We start from the raw sequence: 14121 nt of genomic DNA, 5'->3' as shown, positions 1-14121 counted from the left end.
ACACAGCTTCTGAAAACCACATTTAAAGTGAATCCCTAAAGTGATAAACAGACTCAACATTCTAATTTTAAATAAATTATTAGAAACGGAGAGGAACAACGTATAATATGGAGAGAGCAGAAAAAAAAATTGAAGAGGAGAGAAAAGCAATAATGTGCTTTCATGATACAGGTCTCCATTTATCTGTCCTTCCTGGGACTGACAACGTGATACCAGGCTTCCTAAAACTGACCTTATGCTAACAGTTTGACAATTAAAAAGTAAGAGCTACAACCCCAACATGGTTTGATATGACACTAATAAAGATTCAGGGTGAACAGATCCTCCTTCTTCAATGCATACTGCTGCATGAAACACACAGCAGCTCTTGGGAATCAGCAAGCACCCAAGAGGGAATGACACACTCTTCCTATTACTTAATATAGACATCTCCATCTACCAAAAAAAAGTCTGCCAAACTTGTGTTCCTTATATAGCCACTCCAAGGTAAATAGGTATCCAAGTCCCAAACAGAAGATATGAATTGGAGAAAACAGAACAGTTCACAAGAATACATCCACATGCTGTTCCCTTGCACATGCAGAAATCAGCAGCCTCTGAAGTCCTCCTTAAACTGTTTAAACAAAACACGCCAAAATGTTGGCTCTATTCCAAAATCCTGCAACCTCAAGTAATACTATTATATAATATTCACCATACATTTCTCAAAAGGTTTCATCAAACTGCCTTCAGTCCACATCTTCATCCCTAGTAAACCTGTTTTTCTCTCCCAGCCCCTCCAAAAGAAGTCATTTCTTACTACAGGAGGCTGTGGGAAATATCCAGTTTCACTTCATAAAGCACAGCTGACTGCCTCCAAGAGCTGCACAAGCTGTCACAAGGGTACTGCCAGGAGGGTGCTGTGGCACGACTCAGGACGAGACAGAGAGTGACAGTGGCTCTCATCAGGCGGGTACAAGAAAGGATCTGCACTCCAGTCACATCCCTGCACTTGCACCTCACAGCAGCCACGGAGCCAGCACTGAGTGCTGCTCCAGCAGGCTCTCTCAGGAAGCAAGCAGTGACTATGGATTTTTCCAAATAACTCCTTTTTACATGTGATGTTCGCAGGGCAGCCTATGTTTTAATGTACATGAGTTCACCAAATCCAAAACACGTGCAACTATTCAAACAGAATTACTGTTATTCTAACAGCACACACCTTGCTGTTTCACCAGAAGTCTGTTTGTTTGTTTGTTTCACCTACATTAAGCTTTTGTGTCAAATAATGTAACAGTAAATCAGGCAACAACCCTGCATTTGATTTAAGCACTTAAGAGTATATGATGAAAACCCACACAAATTATTAGATTTCCCCCAAGTCAGGCATTCCAGCTTGTTTTATATTTTGCTAGAGGTTCACAGACTTGTTCTGCTCACATCACCCTCAGCTCTTTCTGTCTGTGCTCCAGCCCACATGGAAATCATGCTCCCAAGGCTGATACCATGCAAGGGCCTGAGCAAACAGAGCCAGGGACATGCAGGGTAAGTTATCACAGGCAGACAGCTGCCTTAACGTGCCTCCATGTCCTCTGGTCAGCTCACACCTGGGACAATGGGTTTGTGTTTGCCTTAATGCACTTGGCTTCTTTCAAAAATGAGACTAAAAGATCTGAGAAGCTGGCAAACTTCATATGAAAAACTCATAATGGAATTTCTGTAGCAAAGACTTATGGCTTTAAGCTATTTTCTTCCCTAAAGTAGTTATGATTTTATTTCATGGTACTCTCTGCAATCCTGGGTAACATGCTGAGAACCCTTACATTAAACAAGCAGAAGTGTGCTCAAGTCTGTGCCAACCACTTCAGCAGCGTGGGAGTGTGTGCATGTGTGTGTGCAACCCCCTCCTGTGGGGTCACAGGATTCTCTCCCTTTCATGGCAAAGTTTCCATCACTACTTCAAAAAGTGTATTCAGTATTTCAAAATGCAGTTTTCTATCTAATCAATGCTTCTTCTCAGCAGTACACATCACAAATTTTTCTCCTTAAACTCACACATTAACTGAGCTCTTGCCTTCAGCTGCAGATTACTGTGAAAACAGCTCCCTACAGAGTCCCAAATCCACATCTCCTTCCTGGGAACTGTGTAGCATTGGGCTCTTTCCTTTGGCACAAGAATCACAGAAACCTACAATAAATAGGCCAAACTTAAGTGCAGGTCTTTATTTTTGGGTTTTGTTGCACTTAAGGCTTCTTGTTTCAGCAGTTCTTTTCTCACATTTTAGCCATGCTCAATCTAAACATGGTAAAAGCTGTAAAACAGACATTTCACATCCCAAATACTTTTTCTTTCTAATTGTGACACTACTAACATTATTTACTGGTGCCCTTGGGATACACACACACACACACACACACACACAGAGAATCCTGTCCAAAACCCCCAACCCACACATCTTCCTACATCCCTGAGTTTTGCTATTAACTACCCTGCCAAGGCAAACACAATTTAACTCTTTAAAGGTATGTATTAAGCTAATAGTAACATCATTCTCATGCTGTGAAACTTTTCATTCATATTCTGCATTATCTGTTCTTTTCAGAACTGCTGTCTGATGACAGTCCCCAGAGGATGGGAGACATGGAAGCTGACTCTGACTAGTGCAAAGCAACCTGCAGGCAGCACTACACAACTGATTTACAGTGATATTTCACAAATCACCATGTTAAGAATGCCACAACACAGTAGAGTACCTGTCATGCAAACACCTGCATTATTAATAGAACTGCAAGTCTGAGAACTTAGACTAAGGAAAAACATTAAAGATAAGCCAGAATACAATGTACACAACAGCACCATTAACTCCAAGAGAGCAAAAACTCCCTTGTATTGAATGTATTTCAGCACAGGAAAATGTTAGGAATATTGTGCATACTTCAGAAAAAATCTATCTTGAAACCAAACCCAATACTGTTGTGGGTTATTTTTTAATTCTTTGACTATCTCTTTATATGTGTACATAGCCTTAACTAAGAGATTGTATTTCTCAAACCTGGCAGAAAAAAATCAAGATTTAACTGAACAGCTACTTAGCTTCTAACCAAAATCTCTATCCCAACGTTTACCTTACCTAAATCTTTAGACAGCTAGTTGCATACTGTTATGTGTTTACAAAATCTGTTCAACTTGCCAAGAATTACTGGACTGGTTTTCCAGACAGCTGATCAATAAAATTGCATATTAAGAGCTGGTTTTGCACAGCTATATACAAGAAGTGACATCCTTGCACTGGAAATGTGAATGCCACATGTCAGCTTTCAACTGTGTTTGCCAGCAAATCTGGTCTCATCTTCATGAAGGTGGGACTGTTCCACAATTCTGTTGTATTCCAAAGAGTCAAAGTTTGAAGTGATCAATTTAACAAAATTACAGGATGATACAGAGGGAAAAGCACTGAGAGCCATTACTACTTTCTCACAATTTGCATAATAACAATCAGGGAAGAAAAAGATACCTGTTAACATAGAAGTAATGCTAACATAGTAATGCCAGTATCTTTTTTTCCCATTAACTGCTACAACACAATTTTGGAAATTTACATTGAAAACAATGAATTTAAAATATTTACTTTAGCAACAACCTCATTTTCTAGGTTACAAACCTCTCTATCCATGCTTACTGCCCAGTGCCTCAAGATGCAGACAGAGAACAGACAGTTGTTAAAGAGAAGCTTGCAGTGGGGAGAGAAGGCAGCACCTCAGGTCCAGGAGGCTTCAGCCAGCCCTGCCAGCAGCCAGTCACACACTGCAACCTTCACAGGACCTAGGCATTGTCTAGGCTTTCCTAGGAAGCTTCTGCTCCTTTTAACGATTATTTCCACAATTTTTCATTCGAGATTGTTAGCCAAGAGCCTCTCAAACTTGTTTTAGCTTTTTAAAAAGGAAACTTCAGTAATTTAGGAAAAGCAGTGTAGGGGTGTATTTGAGAGACACTCTTTGAGAGACCTTGCTCTGCTTTGAATAAAGGAAATAGCTGAAAGAGAAGCTCAGGATCATGTAAATATATGCCACAAACTAGACAGTCAATACGCATGCAGACTAAGATACCTGAGTATGTCTTGATACTGTTAAAAAAAAACTCCACAAGGGCCTACCACTTGGAGTTTGAAACTGATTCCACCAAAATTTAACTCTAGCAACACTTTGAATACTTTGGCAAAGTTGTTATTATTGTTATTAATCTCTTGCTGAAGCTCACTCTTTTTTCACCCCATTATTACAATTACTCTCTTGTTGAAACTTACCCTTTTCCACCCTATATCTTTAATACAGAAAAAAATTTACAAATTTACAAGACAGAGAGAGAGCAAAGCACTTCTAAAAATGTTCCTCAGCCTCCAAGTAAATAAGTTACAAGGCAGAATACAACCAGAGTCCAAAAACTAACTTAAAAAAATTCAGTACTTAGTATGTTCTACACACGTTACTTTTGTGTGAAGAAATTTGCAGAATGTTCCAAGGTACAGTAACTAAAACACTTAAAATAAATCTTCTGCCGTGTCATTTTACGAATTATTGTAAGCCCAGCAGTAAAGGTAACACAGGAGCTGGCAAGGAAACAGGTAGCTAGAGGTGGTAATAACTAGTCTTCCAAAATGATCAGCAAATTTGAATAGCCATTTTGACAAATCTCACAGAACAGCAATTTCAGAAGGCAAAGAGGCCGTTGCTTTCCTGTGTGAGGGGACTGAAGGACCCTTAGGTACAAGCTGAGCACACAAAAACTCATGCAACTAAATCACTACTGATTTCTAAAGTGAGCTCTGCCAGGCCTTCAACTCTTACATACACCTCCGTCATCTAGACCCTGAAGGGTTCAAGGCAAAGGTTATGTTTTGAAAAGCGTGAACTTTACAAAAAAAAAAAAATCCACAGATGTTACCGAATGGCCTTTATCCAGGGCATCGCCCATATCAAAAGCCATCACTGTGTTCAAAAAAAGGGGAGGGCTCAAATCAGTTTTCAGGTAAACAGAAGATAGGTGATTGCCTGCCCTCCGTCTCCATGGGCTCATCATGCAATGCCCACTGATGAGACCTAAGCTAACACAAAAACACTAATGACAAAATATTCAGATCAGCATATGCATTCCATAGCCAGAGATCCATGACAAACATTAATAACCCCACAAGAAAAACCACTGCACACTATACACGCATGGAAGTTTATTTCTGAGAGCAGGTGCCTGCCTGCATGCAGACCTTCTCAGTCAGGTCTCAGAAAACACATTCCCCGGGAAATTACCCTGTCTGTGCGCTTTCTTTTGACACCAGCAGATAATTATTGTTTTTTTAAGTTCTAGTCCCTACCACGCATTTGTTCTGCAGGCAGCACAAAGGGTTCGAGGTGAGCTTGACAGCGCTGCAGAGGGCAGGTGGGCCGGCCCTGTGCCTGTCCCCCGGCCCTGTGCCTGTCCCCGGCCCTGTGCCTGTCCCCAGCCCTGTGCCTGTCCCCAGCCCTGTGCTTGTACCCCGGCCCTGTGCCTGTCCCCAGCCCTGTGCTTGTACCCCGGCCCTGTGCTTGTACCCCGGCCCTGTGCCTGTCCCCCGGCCCTGTGCCTGTCCCCCGGCCCTGTGCCTGTCCCCAGCCCTGTGCTTGTACCCCAGCCCTGTGCTTGTACCCCGGCCCTGTGCCTGTACCCAGCCCTGTGCCTGTCCCCCGGTCCTGTGCCTGCCCCAGCCCTGTACCCCAGACCTGTGCCTGTCCCCCGGCCCTGTGCCTGTCCCCCGCCCTGTGCCTGCCCCAGCCCTGTCCCACGGCCCTGTGCCTGTGCCAGCCCTGTCCCACGGCCCTGTGCCTGTGCCAGCCGCACGTGCGTGAGCAGCGAGGGCAGCACCCGGCGCTACAGCAGCGACAACGCCGAGCAGAGCTCGAAGCGGCGCTGACAGCGGAACGGCGTTGTCCGAGGAGCCCGGCGGCACCGGCCGGCAGCGTGTAACACGTGCACGGGTGGTGACAGCGGAGGGCCGGCGGGGCCCCGGTCCCTGCGGATAGGCGTGCCCGCCCCATCAGCATGCACACGGGCACCGCCGCCGCACGCGTGTGGCCCCGGCCCCGCGGAGCCGCCGCCCCGGCGGGACGCTCGGCGCAGGGGCTGCCCCGCACAGGCCGCTCGAGCACCGGCGGGGCGTAGCTGTCACCACGGCCGGGCGGCGCCGGCCCGGCACCCACCGCCCGCCGCCCCTGCCCAACCCCGCGGACCCGGCCCGGCTCCCTGCGCCACCCGCCGGGCCCGCGCCGCGCCCCAGGTGCCGCGGCCCAGCGGCCCCTCGGCGGCCGCTGCCCGGCCTCGGCGTGCGGCCCCGGGGCGGGGAAGGACCTCGGCCCCCGCCTCCTCCTCCTCCTCCTTCTCCGGAGGCCGAGCGCGGTCGGGTCCGGCGCCCCCCTGGCCCGCCCCGCGAACGCTCACCCCACGACTCCCTGGCTGTAGTTCCTCTTCTTCCAGGGGGTGCCGGTGTAGAGCGGCTCGGCCAGGCCGGGCTGGGCGCGGGCGGCCGGCTCGTCGGCCGGGGCGGGGGCGCGGCCCAGCAGCAGGCTGTAGTTGAGCCCGAAGGTGCTGGCCTTGTTGTCGCGCTTCCTCTTGTTGCTGGCGGCGGCGGCGGCGGCGGGCGGCGCCCCCCGCGCGGGCCGGGCCCAGGCGGCGGCCCCCGGGGGCGGCGAGGCCTGGCGGTGGCCGCGGCTGTGCGGGTTGTTGGCGCTCTCGAGCGGCAGGAAGTCGGGCGGGGGGTCGGCGCGGGGGGCGCGGTACATGCCGGGCGGGGAGGCCGGGCCGGCCGCGGCGGGGGCGCTCTGCTGCTGCTGCTGCTGCTGTTGCTGCTGCTGCTCCTGCTGCTGCTGCTGCTGCTGGAAGTAGAGGTTGCGGACCCCCTGCGTGGTCTCCCAGATCTGCATCCACAGGCGGTTCGAGGGGCCGAGCTGCTCTGGCTGGAACCAGGCTATCCGGGGATCCATCAAACGGGGACCCACCCCGGCTGATCCGCTCCCCGCGCCGCGCCGGCCGCCGCCGCCGAGACCCTGTCAGCGGGTCCCAGCGCTAATGGCGGCTCCTATGGAAGGGCAGCTCCGCGCCTGCCTGCTCGCTGCTGCCGCCGTCGCTCCACAGCCCCCGCCCCTCCTGGCGAGCGCGGCGAGGCGGGGCCGGGCCGGGAGAGCCGCCGGCACGCGGGCCGCGCGCAGCACGGGGGGCGGCGGCGCCCCGGCCGCTCCCCCGGCGCCCCCGCGCTGCCCCCGGGCCGGGCCGAGCCGCGGAGCGGGGCCCGGGGCCGCCGGCTCCTGTCCCGGCCCTGCCGCCGCCGGCGCGCAGCGGCCCCGCGCCCCACGGGGCAACAGCCGCGCTCCCAGGGCCGAGCGCTCGTCCGGCACCGCGGGCGCCCGAGCGGCCGCGGCTCCGGCCCTGCCGCTGCCAGAGCGCCGGGCTGCGGCTCGGGCACAGCCGGAGCAGCGTTCCCCTGTGGGCACACCCGGAGCAGCGTTCGCCTGTGGGCAAACCGACAGCTGCCGCTGCCCTCCCCACCCCAAAACTCTTGTGAGGACGCGTAGGGGTAGTTCAGGGTCTTCCTTCCTTTCATTCTGCACCAGAGGAGGGGCAAAGGCAGCCTAGGTGCAGCCTTTTTTGTGGATGGAAAAATACATCACATACACAATACCCCAAACAGCAACAGTGAGTAGTACCAGTTCTTGTCAGACTCGGTTTTATTTTTAGTGTTTTCATACTACAGCTTTAAAACATCTTTAATATCAGCTACAAAGTTTCCAGCGTTTTGCACGAAGGGCCTGGTGCTTCCCCCACTTGCAGAATTGCATGGGAGATGATTTCTCTTTAGGAAGCTGGAGGTGGAGGGTTTAGAATTAAAAAGTCACATTCCAATTTCAAGCATTCCGTGAAGTGAACAGTTTGCAAGGAAGACTTAGCACCATTTCCTGGTGACAGCCGAAGTCTGAAGTTCTGGCTTCTCCCCACCACCCCAGAGCAGAACATACTGTCCTCAGCACTCCTCTGTTATGTCACAGCATGTCTGATCTGCGTAGCCCAAGAGAAAATTAACCACAGCAAGATGGTTAATTTGGGGGTTAAGCTGACAAACTTAATTGCTTTGAGAATTAGGACCTGCACCTAAAACTACCAGTGAAAGCCAAATGGAAGCTAGTGGGACTTGAACATATCTTGGAATTGGAAAATAACCACTATGAATAACCGTATTTTCCAAACCCCACATTCTTCAGTTATTCTGATATTTATAAGCATGGCAGGAAAAGGTAACAAGAAGAGTCTAAACGATATTCCCTGCACATCAAAAATTCAAATAAAAAAGTTTCAATTAGCAAACCTTTTTAAAAATGCAACAAAGCAAAGTCAAATAAATGATTTTACATTACCCTTAAGAAGGGTAATGCAACAGGAAAAATAACTGATTTGTTTCCTTTTCTTTTTTAATAAAGCTAATTCTGCAAAAATCCGTGATTTTCTACACTTATAGCACGACCTTATATAAAGGTCAACAGGTTTTGTTATAGGACTGAGGTTTATTAATTTGCAGGATTCCTCAGCAGCAACCCTAGTCTCAAGCAAATGTGCCAAGCCAAGACACAATACAGGTGGTGTAGTAACACAAATGCTTTAGATTAGCAAGTGTGCCATGGGGGGCATAAAAACTTTAATATCAAAATGGTAAAATTGGGGTTTTTTATTGCTGCTCTGAATTTTAACACTTTTATTTACTAAAAATGGAACTTCCCAGGAAGGGTTATCTGGAAACATCATGCATATACTAGCTGAATCAGCCATTCTTCCATCAAGTTCTGAAGTGCTTTTCACTCTCCATTTGAAGGGGCAGAGAGGAGGGAAGAAGCTAATGCAATATTCCTTAAAAGTTGGAAAAAACCTCACATCAGAGGAGAAAGAAAACAATTCTAAATGGGATTTTTATCATAGCAGGAACATAAAACCAGAAGTTTTACTGAAAGCCCACCACATCTTTGTGCAGGGATTTATGTGAGCACCTCACAACGCCAGGGCTGCATCAGGACCTCACTGTGCTGAGAACACACAGCAGCCACAGATATTATTACCATGGGATACCATACCATACAGATTATTACCACGGGATCTCACTGCAGTTCCCAAACACTCTGATTAAAACCCATAAGGTAACAGTAGTGGCCAGGAGCTCCTGACACCCAGATTCAAAAGAAAAAATCGTGCTCCTATATCCTCATGTGTGCAAGCCTCAAACTAGGCTTTAGGTGGTCACTGAATTACGTCTGTGTGTTTGACAAAACGCCTCTCACAGAGACAAGAAACTTACAGAATTATACAGAAACAAAATTAAAGTGAATTTACTTCAATGCCTTCAATTTTTATCCCAGAAGATACAAAAAATAAGTTTCAAAATATCTAAAAATTAGACGGAAAAACCCCCACCACTCAAATAAAAGCTTTTTCAAATAGAAAGGCTCACTATGTGTCAGCCCTGGTGGAAAAACTTCAAGTTCCTTCATTTGCTGTCTGTCAGAGACCTCAGAGTTTGCCAATTATCCTAAAGTTATATATCTTAACAGCTTGTCCAGAACAAACAATATATAGATTGTTTGCTCCAGTCACTTGTGCCAGAAAGGAACAATTACATTATTTTCAATTACCACTACCATTGCCTGAACTGGAATTTGCGACAGTAAATGTAAGGCTAGACTTTTCCATCCAATCCTTGGGACTGTTTTTATTGAAAATCCCTCACTAAGGAAACAGAACTTGAGGTTATGGACATTTTTGGCTGGTTGTTTTATGTTAATATTCCACAAGATATGAATTTAATTTATAATACTTAAACTGCAAACTAATTTTAAACTCATTAGTTCTCCAACACAATTCTCATTTTGTAATTTTATTGTGCTCTCATTTTTTTTTCGTATTTGTCTCTCAAAATGTAAACATCAAACCAAGCCAAGTACTACCAGTTGAAGTTATTCCTGTTCCTCTAGGAAGACCATCTTAAAAAAAAAAAACCAAAAACTCCATACTGTGCAAAAAATTACTATACCATAACCCCCAAAAAGTTAAACTATTGTATACTTGACTGTGGTATACAGCCATCTTCTGCTTCTGAATGTCAAGGCATGATATATAAACAACAAATACACATTTAAAGCTTGCCACTTGTTTCTTTTCATAGAGAGCAAGAATAAAAGCACACAAGTGGTAATTCCTTGTTTCTAGAGCTGGGAATTTGACATTTTGCAGGCAGCAGAAAATGTCAGTGGTCCTGCTGCTCCTGAACAGGGCAGGGGACCCACAGCCTCATTCACCCTCTACTTGATCCCAGAGCAAGGTAAGCTCAGCACCTATTTTGGTATCACAGCTCAGAGCCAGTCTGCTGTGCTCAGCATCAGGCAGGGCCACAAGCAGAGCAGCAATCCATACTTTCCAAGGACTGTGGTTTTTAACTGAAGCAGACAGATGATGCCTTAGGGACCAGAATAAGCAACCCAATTCAGATACCTGTTTTGATACCAGTCTTATCTGTGTGATCAGATTAACTGATGAAGATCACTTACATATATTTAGTATCTATTTACTTATGCTACACACTGTCTACATCAGTCCAATTTCTGCCATCAAGATCCCTCTTGCCCTCTGTAGCCTGTAAAGGATCTTGTCTTTGTCTGAAGCTTACCCTAGACCTATTAAATAAACCAGTGTTCAAAGAGCCCCCAAAACATTTAATTTGCATATTATCATCACTTCTGCTGCTGCCTTGATTTTCCTTAGTTGTGTAAGAATAACTTTTGTAGCCCCAATCTTGTAGCTTAGCTCTTTTGTGCCAGTGTATCTCATCTGGTTTTAGTCCCTGATTTGATGCTTCTTTACTCATAACTTGCTTTGTCTTCCATAGATGCATTAATATTCCTCTTTAAGTGATATGGTTTGTACTATGCACCAATCTCATTGTGAAAATATTTTTTCAAGACATTCAGCTAATCAGTGCATAGCAAAAAAATAATCTGTGCTGTCCTATTGCCAAAACAGTTTAAGATCTAAATGTCAGTCTGTTTTTTCACTTGAAGGAAAAAAAACCAGAGTCTAACTGATTATATTAAGAAAACCATGTTTCTAGTGGATGCCTTATCTTCTGTATATTAATCTGCAACTTCCAGATTTGTATTTGTAGATTAAATGTTTCTTGTCATTATCAACCTAAAAGAAAAACCCAAAACAAAAAATAACATACTTTGGTTTTCTAATGGTCCCCAGGAAACAGATTGTGGCTGCTACACTTGTAAAATGCAAATTCCTACATTTGGGACAGTGCTCTTGACTGGAGAGAAGGACCAAAGGGTCCTGGTGGACAGCAAGCTGAAGCCAGCAGGGCACCCTTGCAGTGACAACAGCTAACAAATAACAGGCTGTGCTGGCAGAAGCAGGGCCAGCAGGACAAGAAAACCAATCACTTGCCACTATTGAGCACCTAGGAGATCACATCTGGAGTAGTGTGTCCAGTTTTGGGCCTCAGTACAAGACACAGCAGAGCAGGTCAAGCAGAAGGCCACTAGGATGGCTGGAGGGTGAGAGGGTGTACAAGGAACAGCTGGGAAAGCTGGGTTTATTTGGCTTGGAGAAGAGGGAAATACAATTGCTGTTTTCAGCTGCCAAGTGGGGGTTAGGAGATGGAGCCAGGCTCTTCTTGGTCGTGTGCAGTCAAAGGACAAGAGGCACATTTTGCAGCAGGGGAAAGTCCTACAAGGCACAAGGGGAAAAGGGGAAAAAAAAAAGTCTTTCCAGTGAGAGAAGTCAAGCCCTGGAAAAGGCTGTCCATGCAGTGTTGCAGAATTTCCATTCTGGGAGGTGCTCAAGGCCTAGCACAACCTGTCTCCCAAGTCAGCCTTGCTCTGATCTGAGGACTAGACTAAGAGACCTCCAGAGATCCCTTCCAATCTTGAACTTTGCAATTTAATATAGTACCAAAAAATGAGAGCAGAAATTTTCACGTGGAAGTCCTTTAAGTGCTCCAAACAAATACTAATACCTTTCATCAGGCTAACAGTACACTATCCTCAGTGTACAGCAAATATAACTAACACCAGGATTAAAATCCACACACTGTAGGGTATTATGCCATAATCCACCTTTCCTCAGCTGTTACACTGCAGACCTCTTCACTGCCTGCCTTGCCAGATCCCTGGATAACCTTTCAACTGCCCCATGCTCTTGACTTCTGCTTTTCTTTAGTCCAGCCCCAGTGGCCCTTGAGCCCTCCCAATGCCACCTCTCACTCCTTTGAGTGGCAGGCATCACATCACACATTTCATCTGACTCCTGTCAAGTAACAGCAGTAACAGCACTTCCAGGCAGCACAGCTGCTTAAACTCATCTTTCCTTCCTCTTGCAACTGATGAAATACCTTGTCAAGGTTTCAGAAAGTCAGGCATTTGCAAGTTACCAGTCAGTTTTCAAGTCTACTTTGCAATCTTAGAGACTGAAATCTAACAAACCAAGAAAATTTGGTCTTTTTAAGTTCCATGCTTTTAACATGGGAAAAAATTAGCTAAAAACTGGATGCCTGAGCTAAGGCAGCACATTGAGAGAGGAGGAAAAAACCTCCCATTTCAAAACCCAGCAAAACAAATGCTTTTGTGTTTAGTTGTGGGTTTTTTTCTTGAAAAATGTGTATGAGGACACCTCATTCACAGAAACAAAACCAAAGCTTTTGATATATGGAAAATATCATACAATTTGCATAAAGTGATGATATTATTAAAAATATTTTCTGTATTTTACAGCTTAAAAATCTCCATCACAAATATTTGCAAAAGGTATTTTAAGCAAATAAAAATTTACTTCAGGTAATACTTCAGTATAAAAAATACTTTCTGTTAGGTTTACTACTTCCCAGAATTCAAACTTGTGCTGATGTAGAATTAAAAGGAAGACTGTAAAATAGGAGACCTAATTTTCAGAAATACCAATAAAAATAAAGACAGGGTGCTGTGTCTAAGTGTAAGATCTGCTTACACTGATTTTCACAGCAAAGAGCTATCATACTGAATTTATCATAAATGAATCTGAAAATTTTCTCCTGATGAACCTCATGAAATAACAGATCCAAGCTGACTGGGATCTACACACTTGTCACACACTTCTTTGGGGAAGTCTGCCATAAGTGCCTGTGCAATTCTAGGAACAGGTAAGAGCAAATATGAACATTCTCCCACTGCTCCATTCCCTGAAACAGACCTTGAGCTTTTACTTTTTTTTTCCAATCTGTCACATGACCAAGAATATTTTCAGAATTACTTTTCCACACGAGTGTAGTTTTCTGCCAGGGTACATGAAGATATCCAGGCAATGACAGTGGTGCTATGTACAGCCCTCAGGACCTAAAGAGCACCTTCTTATTACTCCAACAACCTCAGGGTATGCTACGGGGTTTTTTATGCTGATATGTCTTTCATATTGCATCAACCCAAAAGTATAAAAATACTGAATGTTATAAAATGTAGCATTAACATCAAAGCAAAACTGCTCTGCTCAGTAAAGTTTGGAAGTTCAAAACAGTTATATTTTTGAAAACATTACTCATTAAGGAAAACCTTAAAAGCTCCTCGATGTTTCAAGTTGGGGTTTTCCCTAGTGTCTCCTGATATGCAATGAATCTTCTCAAATTCATCTTCACATTGTCAAGAACACACAGTTGATCTGTACTATATTGTCCTTTGCCTTCTTTTCGTATCTGTAAAACCAAAAGAACACATGGTTTACTGATGGAGAAGCTTCTCCTGCCAGATCACCTCAAGTTTACTGTAATTCTGTATACAGGTGTTCTATGAGAACTCCAAGGTGTTCCCATGTGCACGTGTGGAGCTCAGCAATTATTTCTGCAAGTCAATTTACTATAATGCACTGCTGCCTAAAGCTAGACTAATAGCACATTATTTCATCCAAAAATCTGAGACATGCACTTCTTTTCTGTGGCTTTTTATACGGAAAACCTTGCGCATTTAACCTATCAACTGAAGCACCATCAGGTATGTACTTCTGGACTATGGAAGTCACTCCTCAGGCTGCATCTGACCAAAGAAACAATGTGT

At 45.6% G+C, this 14121-nt stretch overlaps 2 protein-coding genes across 6 annotated transcripts in view; both read right to left on the bottom strand.

Annotated features, from left to right (window-relative positions):
* The window catches only part of TENT4B (terminal nucleotidyltransferase 4B), a 41594-nt gene extending 34462 nt beyond the window's left edge, over positions 1-7132 (bottom strand). Inside the window, 3 exon segments of the mRNA XM_071440371.1 lie at positions 6449-6821; positions 6824-6885; positions 6887-7132. Coding sequence (XP_071296472.1) covers positions 6449-6821; positions 6824-6885; positions 6887-6990 — 539 coding nt within the window. The 5' untranslated portion in view covers positions 6991-7132.
* A 581-nt stretch (positions 7133-7713) lies between these two features.
* The window catches only part of HEATR3 (HEAT repeat containing 3), a 24671-nt gene continuing 18263 nt past the window's right edge, over positions 7714-14121 (bottom strand). For all 5 annotated transcript variants that reach the window (XM_071440365.1, XM_071440367.1, XM_071440364.1 and 2 more), the window contains exon 15: positions 7714-13763. In XM_071440365.1, the coding sequence (XP_071296466.1) occupies positions 13644-13763 (120 nt within the window). In that variant the 3' untranslated portion in view covers positions 7714-13643. The remainder of the gene's footprint in view (positions 13764-14121) is intronic.

Source organism: Agelaius tricolor, unplaced genomic scaffold (assembly GCF_023055355.1).
Source record: "Agelaius tricolor isolate 1412-34295 unplaced genomic scaffold, bAgeTri1.0.p SCAF_15, whole genome shotgun sequence".
NCBI classification, from domain to species: domain Eukaryota; kingdom Metazoa; phylum Chordata; class Aves; order Passeriformes; family Icteridae; genus Agelaius; species Agelaius tricolor.
This window is presented reverse-complemented; position numbering and strand designations above follow the sequence as displayed.